Consider the following 12,778-nt stretch of genomic DNA (forward strand, 5'->3'; position numbering starts at 1 on the left):
AAAAGTGGTACAGATGAACCTATTTGCAGGTCAAAAATAAAAGAATAAGGATGCAGACATAGAGAACGGACATGTGGACATGGTGAAGAGAGGGGATGTGGGATGAATTTGGAGATTGGGATTGATGTACGTGCACTGCCATGTGCAAAACAGATAGCTAGTAGAAACCTGCTATACAGTGCAGGGAGCTCCTGTGCTGCGGTGACCTAGATGGGGGGGGGCGGTGGGAGGGAGATCCAAGAGGGAGGGAATATATGTATACATGTAGCTGATTCACTTCTTTGTACAGCAGAATCTAACACAACATTGTAAAGCGACTATACCCAAATTAAAAAAAAGAAAAAATTACTTTGCATTCCTGAAATTCCTTAAGGAAGGGTTAGAATTATGTAAACTGTAGTCATGACTTTTTCATCCCAAATTCTGGGATTTTGGATAAGTTACTTATTACATTACCTTCTCTTAATCTCTCTTGTTGAGCTCTAAATTCTTTGAAGTCAGGTACCTACTGTAATTTTTTCTGTATTCCTAAAGCAGAAAGTCTAGCAAAATTGTTTCTAGAAGGAAAGAATGGTGTTAGCCAGTTCAGTTCTTATGAAGTCTAAAGACTCCAAATCCATTACTTGCTCCAAATTCCATCCCCTGCCTTCTAGGAGTGGTGAAGAAAAAAAAATGACAGACTTTCATTTTTATTTCAGATTTATTGCAATGTTTAAAGAAATGTCTCTTTTCTGCTGACAGGATCCCAAAACATGTATAGAGTGGCAGAACTCCTGGCTTCCTACAGAAAAGGAAGAGGAAATAAAAGAAAAAAATGAATTCTGCTAAAAGAACTTCAAGTTATAAAATCACTCTACCAAGGGGTCACACAGACTCATAAGAGGGAAGAGCCCATGTTATGTCTAAATATTGCCCTGCTGAGGTAGAGGGGAGGAACATCTAAAACTGAGCTTTCATCATCTCTGGTCACCTCTCAATCTATACCAGCTAACCTTGAGAAAGGGACATCTATCTCTGCAGAACTTTGAGAGGAGTGCAGTGTGCTCTGCACTAAACAACAGAAAAACATCCTTTCATTATCCACCGTTTATTATATTAGACCTTGAGATCTTGACCAGGATGTAGTTCAGCACTCTTCCCCCAACCTCACCCCACTCCTACCACACACACACATCTGTCCCTACAACTTACTTTTTTAATATCCTGGAAAGAGGTAGAAACATCTTGTCAAAGTCACTCTTTCAGCGGTGGGCATCTGTGCCTTACCATCTGGCAGCTCAAATGAAAATCTAACCTAAAAGTAAAAGAAGGTCTGTAGATTTTTTTTTTTTTTTCCTGAGTAGAAGGATTTTCACTTATGCTGGAAAAATTGCAAAAAGTATAACAAAATAAGTGATAAAAACAAAAAGTTTGTGCCTCTGTACAAATCAGCAATATATATATCTAAGGATGGAATGACCATGCTTTTAAAATCTACTGAATCTAATAGATATGGACACAAGCAAATTAAAGTCCACTCATTTGTCTATTCAGAAAAGAGGGGAGTTAAAATAATTGATTGTTTTCTAGGGAGTTTCTAGGTTATAAAACTTGGAACTGGCTTCCAGGTTGGCTGACTCACCAAAGACCCTCAAAACTCATTTGAAATGGAGAGCAGTTTTTAGTAGAAAAACATGTCCAGAGTTGCTCCCTAGGTTTCCAATTAGAACAAACAGGGAAGTAGAGTGTAAGGAGTATCTAGCACCTACCTTTCGGAAAATTTCTTCCAGGTCACAAAACCAGGCATATTCTTGAAAATTTTCAATGAGTTTAATAATAAAAAGAGAACCCAATATGGGATGTCGCCAAGAAACATTATCTGTGAAAAAAGCACATTCCAAATTTCATGCAAGGTCTTGCCTGGCCACAAAAATGGAGTCCTAGGATTTCTATTCCAGCTGAGGCAGGCTGTTGAGTTTATGTTGTTTCCTACAGACTGTATGTCATTTTTAAGTGAATATATTCATCACTTAGTGTGTATATTTTCACTGATACTTGACAATTGTTAAAGTCATATGAAGTATGCTATATAAGGTACAGATGTTAGTGCAGCACAGTCTCTGAGTTCAAGGAAACACAAGTCTAGTAGACAAGGAGAGAAAGGCAGAATGGGGTGGAGGGGAGTGACTGGGCTTTGAGAAAGAAATACCTGAGTGTGGATCCCAGGAGTACAACTTAGTGACTTGATAGTTAATTATATGTTCTGAAATGCAATGGCTTTGACTGCAATGGGTAGGGTAATAATTTCTGCCACAAAGATATATTTTCATATTAGACGTAATGTATCACAAGGATCTGGGAGAATATAGGATATGTAATACCCAGTCTATACAAGGTAATCATATTAATAATATTTCAGTTTATCTACTTTATAACTTAATTAAAATCAAATGATACTGATCATAAGGTATTTAGACAAAGAAAATATTAACTAAATATGAAAATGGTACCAACAGAAAAGAAGTACATACCTAGAAAAAATTTAAGAGGGAAAGATCATATTCTATTGTAGGAAAAAACAGTCTTATGGAAAAGACATTGAAAAAGAATAATTATACAAAATAGTAGGGACATAGAAGTTATGAAGCCATTTTAAAATTATGCTAAGTAATATATAAGAAAAGTATCAATAGCTGTGCATTTAACATGGATACATGCTTTAAAAACCTTTTTGCCAATAAACATGGTAATAAAATGTAAAATAGTAATGGATTAATATCCTGTCTAAAACTACAACTGTCTTACTAAGCTGGTTCCAGTTAAAGGAAGTAGGTGGGAGAGAGTTGCAGGCTGGTATCTCTATAAGTTCTTTGTGAAATTAGGTAGGGGACGGTCACTTTTCTTCAGAAGAGCACTATGTACAATGTAATTGGGATTAATACCAGAGAATGTGAAGCTAGGTTTACTTGTGGAAACTGGAGACAACTGAACTGGAGTTTCTATGAATCATCTGGAAAGGAAGGTGAGGAAAGTGAATGAAAAGGAGACAGAAATCACCAAGATGTATGACAAGAAGACAGGGGGCTACAAAGCCTATAATTGCCAGATTAAATCTCTTGTGGAAGGCTGGGATCAAAGGATTTTAAAAAAATAGTTATGTCTAATATTAAGTCTGCTAAATATACGCAAACTGTAAATGTGTGGAGGTTTTGCCTAGTGTCATTGTTTTCAATTGTTGAAAAAAATTGATTTCTACATCAAGATATAGTCAACACACGAAGTGAGAGAGTGGCATGGACATATATACACTACCAAATGTAGAATAGATAGCTAGTGGGAAGCAGCCGCATGGCACAGGGAGATCAGCTCCGTGCTTTGTGCCCACCTAGAGGCATGGGATAGGGAGGGTGGGAGGGAGACGCAAGAGGGAGGAGATATGGGGATATATGTACATGTACAGCTGATTCACTTTGTTATAAAGCAGAAACTAACACACCATTGTAAAGCAATTATACTCCAATAAAGATTTTTTTAAAAAAGTTATGATCAACACAATGCAAAAGCAGGCTATCTCCTGAGAGATGGCATCTTATTATAGAAAATAATCTGGAAATTAAACTATTTGATCAGAGGCAAGTCTTTAAGGTTGGAAGTAATCAAGAGAATGTTAATGTCCAAGAAATTCCAAAACATAGTGGATGACTTTTATTTAAACCTTTATATGGAAAGTAACTCAAGGTAAAACCTTGAATTATGTTACAACATAGAAACATCTTTAATAGTAGCCATCAATTAATGTGTACTTTACTCTGTCATGCTCAATATTTCATATTTATTATCTCATTTAATACTTACAACAATGATATTTGTATTCACATATATTAGTGAGGAATTCAAAGAAAGCCCAGAGAAGCTACATACAGAGTACTAAATGACAGAGTGAAAATATAATTGACAGTACTCTTAATCTAAAACCTAGACTTAGAATCATTCAGGTTGTTTCTGTTTCATAAACTCCATATTTCTGGTTGAAACAACTTTAACTTAGGGACTCAATATGCTTTGTCTGCTTTTCTCCTTCTCCCTACCCCTTTTATAAATACCACAGTTTTATAATACTTGTCTAGGCAAATTGAACTGTTGAGTGATCCCAACATGTAGACCTTTTTGTATGTGGAGTCAGATTCTAATTTACTTCAGTGTAGATAAGTTTCTTTTTATTTCTCAGAGTCCAGGAAAATATTTTGCACCATGGGAGTTTACTAGTTACTAATTTAGTAAAAATATATGTATATGTGTTTGGTCTCCATGGATAAGGGGAATTGAAGGTGTAACTGAGAGGAAGGCTTGAGTTAATCTTCAAGAGTCTCATGAAAATTCAACACAGATATCCACACTCTAATGGATGGTTGTGAGTTTCTGCATTGATAATGCCCACAAACGTGTCTTACACAGATACCCATTACCTGGTGTTGAAGAGCAGAAAGCAATAAAATCCTTCTCTACGTGGGCTTTCTTAATGGCGTCATCCTCAAAATCTTCTGGAGCCAATAAGGAGCAGTTTCCAGAAGCTTCTACTGAATCTTTTAGCCATACCACCCCTTGATTCTCTGGAAAGACAAGATTTGGTCCCTTGTTACTATCAGTAGTCAAGAGACCTTTCTCCCCTAAACATCTGTTCAACCATATTTACTAATTTATTTGTCATTAGCTTTAATTCACATGCAGATACACACATACCTTTCAAAAACTATCATTTCAACAACTCTTATCTTAAGAGGCTTATCTTATCTCTCCTAACCCTCAAATGAATATATCCCATCCAAGTATCCCAACCAAGTCTCAAAGTCTTAAGATTAAAAGTGGTATCTCAGTTGAAAATGGAACAAATATCTTCCAACCAGTCATACAATTCATAGAAGCTACAATCTTGTTTGTAATGTCAAAGAACATCTACTGTCACCAAACAAGATTGTAGCCTTTTTTGAGTAGACTCAAAGGAACTGAAAAATACTGGATACATACAGATGATGAGATCAAAACCTCAGCGTCTATGTTCTAACAGACATCAGTACTCACCACCACGGCAGGCCTGGATAATGATCACCTTGGGTTTGTCTTTCAAACTTGGGCAATTCCAGGTGTTCAAAATTTGAAAGATGGTGTTGACTTTTAATACATCTGGGACTTCTTCAGAGTATTTCTTCCCACAAACGCCAGTCCGGATTCCATGAGACATGAGCACCAGAAAAGTACTATCAGAGGTCCGGTGCTCTGGGCGAGCAGCAAATGACTTCAGCTCTATAGTCATGTCCTGGAAGAGACATACCACTGATTTTGAACTATGTGATTGGTTATCATGGCACCTCGGAATCCAATAAAGAGACATTAAGGATTTCCTGGATGATATGAAAATCAATGAAATACAAAAAGAAAATTTAAGTTTCAATTCACAGAAAGGTGAAGAAAGTGTTATGGGATGCCATTCAGGGATTTCTAGTAGAATGTAAGGGACTTTATTTATTTATTTATTTATTTGGCTGTGGACATTATTGAATTAATAGAAAACTTCCCAGTTAAAAGTTTTACCAGATTCTTGCTAAAAGACTCTAAGTTAGAAGCATGAAGTACCCTACAAGAACAAATTTAGATTTTAGACTGTCAAGAGATTAAGTTTCTGGTTCTACAACCAATCTTTCTAACATTATTTAGGAATATAAAGGGCATGACCATTGTCTCTACATTACGACAGACTTTACCGAAGCAGTGAGATTTTCTTTCACATCCACACTGTACCCCAGACCTTCTAGTAGCATCTTCATGTTTCTGATATCAACATCAGCTCCATCTCTCCTGGGAAGATTTTCAAACTCTGTGTTGCAGATAATGAGGGCAATACGTGTGCGGATTGACCTTTCCATTATTGGGTAAATCTGTAAGAAATGCAGGTTGGGTGAACAGTCTTGTTCTCTCTAATTAAATATTCATCTTGAGGGTATAAGACAGCTTCTCCTCCCTTAGTCCTACCTAGAAACCTAATCTCTTGAACCATAGATAAAAACAGGGAGGGAGAATGAGTCCTACCATAGAAGTGGAATGAAATTTGCAAATGCTCATATGGCAGCTGAGCACTTGATTTAATTACTTTTGAGAGGTAGGGCTGTGTGAGATGAACTGGCTTGGAGTCATAATGACTCAATTTTAAAATTTATTCCTTGACTTACTGGTTTAGCCAAAATAGTTAATAATCCATGTCTCAGTTTCCTGATCTCTAAAATGGGTTATTTTGAGGATTCAAGGTGTTATTACTTGCAACTTCCTTAGAACAGTGTCTGATTCATATTAAGCATTAAATAGATACTATTGTTGTTATTATTATAATTATTTACTCAGGGGATTGGACCAAACTTGGAAATCTCTACATAAACCTAGGAATAGGAATCCTTTATGTAAGGGAAGAGCAGAATGGTTTTCCAGAACCTCTCAAGGAAATTAGCTCTAAGGCAGAACACTGCAGTTTAGAATGGTCTCCAGTGTATATTTCACCCGGATCCTTATGTTCTGAGCACAGCACCTCTGCTGACTTTTCTTTCCATATCCTTTGGGCTGTTTCTAGGGGGCAAAGCTTGAGGTTCCCTTCTGGCCCTGAAGATGCAAGCTTAACTGGGTTGTCCTGCATTGCCTGAGGAGCTGCAAGAGACAAGAAACATTATGAATAATGGCATTCCTGAATGTTTCATTTGGTGCTCCTCCTAGAATCATCTGTGTGTGAAGCCACGGAGGAGGAAATTAATCTTTAGGAAGACAATCCTGGACTAGTCCTTAGCGTCATTAAATGCATCTCTGCTAAAGGAATATATTCCAAGCCAGAGATTTCCAGTGGTGTGATACAGTTATCATATCCCTTCATCTCTTAGAATCAGCATTTCACAAATCTTTTTCATTAAAATAATTGAAAGGGAGTTTTTTAAGGCCATGCATGATAAAATTCTCAGAAAACAATATGTTAGATAAAATAGTTAAGATATAAATGTATTTCAAATAATTGAAAGCTTAGGATAACGGAGGTAGACCTTAATGAATCTATTTCAATGATTTAAAAAAAATATATATGTTTATGTATCTATTTATTTAGTTATTTATTTGCTTAACAGGCATGATAGTAGGCATTAGAGATTTGAAAGAAAGAAAGAAAGAAAGAGAGAAAAAAAGTAAGAAAGAAAGAAAGTGAGCTTTTGTCCTAACCTTTAAGATCTCTCTACTGTGTGTACATATAGTGAGAAGGAGAAGATATTGAATACGTGAACTAGAATGAATATGAAATAGAATGATAGATACTAAAATCAAGGTGTACTCTTAGAGAGATTTATAGCACTAAGCACTGATTGCACAAATATATGAGGAAGAGTTTTCACAGTGGTTCATGTGAAAAAAGCCTTGGGGGTTTCTTTGATCACAAGTTCAACATCATCGAATATTGTGATGTATTTTCTAAAGAAATTAACATAATCTTTGTTTCAAAATAGAAATAAGTTTTCTTGATATTTGGAAGATTCTTTAGAAACTAAACTATTCAAACAAGAAACATATTCAATTTTGAAGAGGAATTTGAAGAAACTGTTGTATATTCAGGTAAGCCAAGGTAGCATGAAGTGTGTTGACTGTGGAGAAAGCAAGAGATAATTAGAATGGATATATCTGAGAAAACTATAGGAATCATTATTATGTGGAAGAAATGTATTCCTTCATAAAGGAGTCTGAAGAACATTAGACAAAGTTAAAGATAAATATTTGGATTTTATTAGAACTAATTCTTCTTATGGCATTTGGTTATATAGTGAGTGTCCCATCCCATGAAATAGCTAAGAAAATATGCACCCTTATCTGATTCACTAGAGTAATTTCTAAACGTGCTGAAATATTTGCTTCTGTGACCTCTAAATTTCTTCCAAATTAAGAGTATTTTTATTTTAAGAGAAAAGGGTCACTTTGTGATGAAATCTGCCCACAACTGTGGATGAAATACTGTTCCAGAACAAGTAAAGCAGTGATTATTTGGTAAGCAAGAGGCTGGATTCAGACAAATATAAGGTTTGCTAATAAGAAACCTAATGCATATTGACCTTGATTCAACAAAGCTGAGACCAACATTTTCAGGGTAGAGAAATTAAATATTTTTAAGAACTTCTTTGTGATTTGGGACCTAGGTATTTCTTGTGCTACCTTCAATATTGTGTAGAATGAAAAGTTTTTCATTTAAATTTTGTGGCAGAGACTGGCTAGCTGTTCAAAAAGACACTTTATTCTTTTTTTCCCTGACACATAGCTGATCTATATTGCCAACCAATCCAGTGACTTGGTGTGACCATATAACTAAGTTCTAGACAATGGGATGCAAGCTGAAATACTGTGTAATTCATCCAGGTCAAGCCTAGCAAAATTTCTCACAAATGATCCCACATACTCTTTCCAATGTCATTAACTTAACTGTTATTACCACAGTTATTCTGACATCATATGTTGCAGATATCAGAGCCATATGATGGAAGAGGCCTAGGTATCTGAATTAGCACTTGGAGGAAAGCTGCCTTCTGATGAAAATTGCCCATTTTAGAATTTTTGTGATTTGGGAAAAAAATTTCTGTCATATCTGAACAATTATAAATATATGTCTGTGTTATAACATTCCATATCATCTTAACTGATACAGATGTGTGTAGTGTCATTTCCATCCCTAAATTTATGACTGGCTTTAATTTGATGGTGGAGCTTCTTAAATGCCTATTCATTCACTATTCATATACTCATATAAGTTCAATAAAAGCAAGACCCTTGCTTGTTTCATTCATTACTCTCTAAATAGTTTATAGAATAGGGTCTGTAACACAGTTGGCACGTGCTAAATATTTTCTAATGGCATAGCAAATAGTAGTGACTCTGGCCACATTATTCGGTGAAATAGTCTTAACAAATATATGTTCATACACATTACAGGCCAACTTCTATTAGATGGTATCTATAAATAAATCAGATATGTTCAATTTCCTCATTAAGCTTAAAGTCCTGTGAGGGAAAAGGATGTATTTACTAAAAAAAAATTACAAGAAAAATATATTGAGAATTATGACTGGAGAATTATGGAACACTGTAGCAATGGGGGCTCTGAAATCTAATTGTAGAAATAGAAATGCAAGGACAGATCTGAATTTGAGAGAGGAATCAATAAAATCTGGCTGCTGCTTGAATGTTGGAAGTGAGGAAGAAGAAAGAGTCTAAGATAATTTCAGGTTTCTGGTTTGAATAACTGGGTGATGGTGGCACCATTAATCACGATAGAGGAAAGTGGAAGGGAAGCAAGGTGGGGGAAGGATGGCAGGCTATCTCTGGGCCCATGTAGATTAAATGTGTCTGCAGGAGATATGAGTGCATATGTTCAGTAGACACTTAGTGAAGTGTGGCACTCAAGTGGTTAGTCAGGATTTGAGATCCAGATTCAGAAGTTTTTGGTATAAACATGATAGTGAAGCTGTACGAACAGCTCCTGCTAAAGCAGAATAGATTAAGAAGAGAAAAGGGTATAGAATAAATCTGTGAGAATTACTCATAGCCCCCCTCACCCTGGATTCATCCCATTAATCTGTAGTAAATGTCAGGGAAAGTGGGGTTCAAAGAATGTCATTGCCTTGAAAATACCATTACCTGGGAAAGGAGGAACCACTGCTTGGGATTCTTGTGTATTAAGATAATTTCCAGATTGTGAACCTGAGGAAAGATGAAGGACATTAAAATAGTCACAGTCTCTGAAGATTCTTACCCCAATGTATTAGACACTCAGCCTCTGTAATCTGCATTTGCCTTACTCACTCAAATCTATTCATATCTACTCTGGGGTCACTATGCATTGTGATTGTCAATTTCAAGGACAAGAATTGAAATTAAATTTATTTAAGGTTTTATAAGGATCTCAATGTAGCAACACACACCTGAGAAACTTATTCCAGAAACTTAAGAATTGGCGTGAGCCAACAAATGAAAAATACTCCAAGTTTTTCTCTCATAGTACCTATTGAAGACAAGATTTCCATAGGCAAATTATGGTTCATGTCTCTGTTGTGAATGGAGGAGAGCCATAGGACATCCCACAAAACTTCAAGTCCAAGGCAGCAGGCTGCAGTTTCCCATGTAGACTGCTGGACTAAATTAACCATCAATAAATTCAAGAACATTTTCTGGAGGAGGCCTTGTTATTGCAGTATTGTGTCTGCTAAGAAGTTTTTTTATATCTCTCCCTTTACAGTACATTTAAATATTATATCCAATTATCATATACTAGTGCCCTGAAACAACTGGCAAATAGATGAGGAGGAAACAAGTTATGACAACCCTGACAGAGAAGGCATCATCTGACAACTAGGGAGGCAGACTCCAGGAATTAGTTATCACGAGTTGTATAAGTACCTCTAGGGTTCAAGGACTATGAGTTGAAAGAAATATGACAAGGAAGAAGACACTTTGGCTATTGTACAAATATTCTAGACCCTTACTGTTATTGATTGATTGTCTTTAATTCTTGAGGCAGGGGTTAATGTAAAAGATGTATCAAAAAAAAAAAAAAACACACACACAAAGAAATTCAACACAGAAAACATTTGCTGTGTCACTCAGAGGGACACAGGCTTCTCTCAATCCCTAGGAAAAAAATGGCTTCTTGCTTTCAAATAACATCTTCTTCCCCTGAATGACCCCCAGAAGCACAAAAGAAACCAGTAACTGTAAGTGCATCAGAGCTCCTGTCTTTTTTTTTTTATGGAGGAACTAGGGAACTACAGAAGTGGCAGCTCAGATGGCTGAACATGTATTGGGCCCTCAGGAGACTAGAGTAGGGGGGCTGGGCCTCCGAGAATGGTCCCCAGCAGAGTGCCATGCTAGTGCACAATCTTATTCAAAAGAAAATGCAAGGGGGCAACTAAAAGAGTCTGCTTAAAATCCTTACTTTTCTGTAAAAGTTGAAATTATTCTCTGAGTGTTCCACTATCCCTGAAATATATTTTATTCCACCTGGAGAGCAAAATTTTGGAGAGAAGTTGGACAAAGTATTTGATTACAGACCTTAAACCTTTGTGTCTGATGACTACATAAGTTCCTAGGGACCTCTAGGCTTAAACTAACTATTTTAACTAACTAACTAGATAAATCAATAGTGCCTTGCTAGGAGGACTAGAGGATACAGTATGAAGCTTTTCAAGACTGTTCTCATGACCTTCAACAAATGAGCTATGACATACTCAGGATAGGAAATGAGCTTTAATCAAAAGAAGGCCACTAAGGCCAAAAGAACAGGAACAAAGAAGAAAAGAGACAGAGGGGATGCAAAATGACCACTGATATAGAAATGGGGCCCTGAGGCCAGAGGTAGGGAAGTTGTTTGCAAACTAACACGACCAATGAAGAAATCAGATGTTAGGCATAAAGAAACATGGCCTCCATGGACTTCAGTCTGAGTCATTGACCCTTACCTGAGGAGAGCCCCAGTGTTCCTGCAAGGAGGGAGTCATCTTCTCTAATATGACTGATGCAAATTTGGCATGCCTGGGACCCTTTCGGAATAACAGAGTCTATCAAAGCTCGGGCCTTATCCATAACTGTAGCATTTTCATCTCTTACTTTCTCCATCTCCGCCTGGTTCAGCACTCTTTTCTCTAATAGTTCATCCAGCAAGCCATTTATTGTACCCATGCCCACTGAATGGACAAACAGATTTCTCTTCTCCTTCAGGACCTTGTCTGTTGGAAACACAAGGATGCCTCAAGTCACAGAAACAGCCTCATTTTCCTTTCATATCAGCAACGGAGAATAGCCTCCTTTAGATTTAATCAATAAAATGTCCCTCCCCACACAGTGTGGTAATCCTGAGGACACCCATATCTCTTATTCTTCCCTCAGTATTACCCATATATGCTCACTGAGTGGCTTGAAGACTGAGATTTGCTACCTCCAAGTTAGTACCTGAAAACCAGGGATCATCATAACATGCCTCAGTTTATTCAACTGTACATAATAAAATAATGAAATAGTGATTGTCCATTTCCTTTGGGGACTACAACTGCTGGTACCCATTCAATGCCAATTCTGCATCCTCTGTCAGACTATGACATTTAAGAATTCAGTTAAGATTGCAAAATGACAGAAGGATACCAGCCAGTAAAGCCCAGTTCCTTTCTGAACCTTGTCTTCCCTTTTTAAAGACTGTGGGGTCTCTGGGACCCTTCTCTCCTTCCCTTTGCCCCCACCGCTCCCTCTCTTTGCACTCCCTCTGGTCTGCTCACCTAACATTCACAGAACTTAATTATGACTTCTGCAAAAGCCAGCCCCTTCCAAAACTATTCTCTCAAGAAAGAAACTCACCGGCCATGGCTTTTCTCTCTTAGCCTTGGTGTGTGGTATGAAACTGAAAGCATGTTCCACCTTCCTTTTCAGCAGGGCGTGTACAAATTGCAAAATACCCACAGCACATGCATATATACGCATTTTTGGTTGTTGTTCCAAATAAATTATCAGATTACTGAAACTTAGACCACATCAGGGAGTGTATCCTTCACCAGAACTTGACTCAGGTCAGGGTAGGAAAGGAATGGGGCTTACAGAATAAGAAAAGAGTGAGAAAGTATATATACAATTAAGCTCACATAATAATGAAATGTGATCTGTAAAAGCAACTCATTCTTTGGTATCTTCATTCATTCAGGCTGCTCTAACAAAATACCACAGACTGTATAAACAAGAGAAATGTATTCCTCCC

The 12,778-nt window shown here is 36.9% G+C and overlaps 1 protein-coding gene across 1 annotated transcript; it reads right to left on the bottom strand.

Moving 5' to 3' along the window:
- Window positions 1-724: 724 nt before the first annotated feature.
- Window positions 725-12,399, bottom strand: CASP1 (caspase 1). Its single transcript, XM_007191237.2, has 10 exons — window positions 12,385-12,399; window positions 11,496-11,762; window positions 9,679-9,741; window positions 6,554-6,669; window positions 5,739-5,912; window positions 5,059-5,293; window positions 4,446-4,589; window positions 1,749-1,858; window positions 1,192-1,294; window positions 725-781 (listed from the first exon to the last, which is right to left on the bottom strand). Exons 1-9 carry the CDS (start codon window positions 12,389-12,391, stop codon window positions 1,196-1,198), a joined length of 1,215 nt encoding a protein of 404 aa, XP_007191299.1. The 5' UTR covers window positions 12,392-12,399; the 3' UTR covers window positions 725-781; window positions 1,192-1,195.
- Window positions 12,400-12,778: the final 379 nt, after the last annotated feature.

This window comes from Balaenoptera acutorostrata, chromosome 9 (assembly GCF_949987535.1).
Source record: "Balaenoptera acutorostrata chromosome 9, mBalAcu1.1, whole genome shotgun sequence".
NCBI lineage: Eukaryota > Metazoa > Chordata > Mammalia > Artiodactyla > Balaenopteridae > Balaenoptera > Balaenoptera acutorostrata.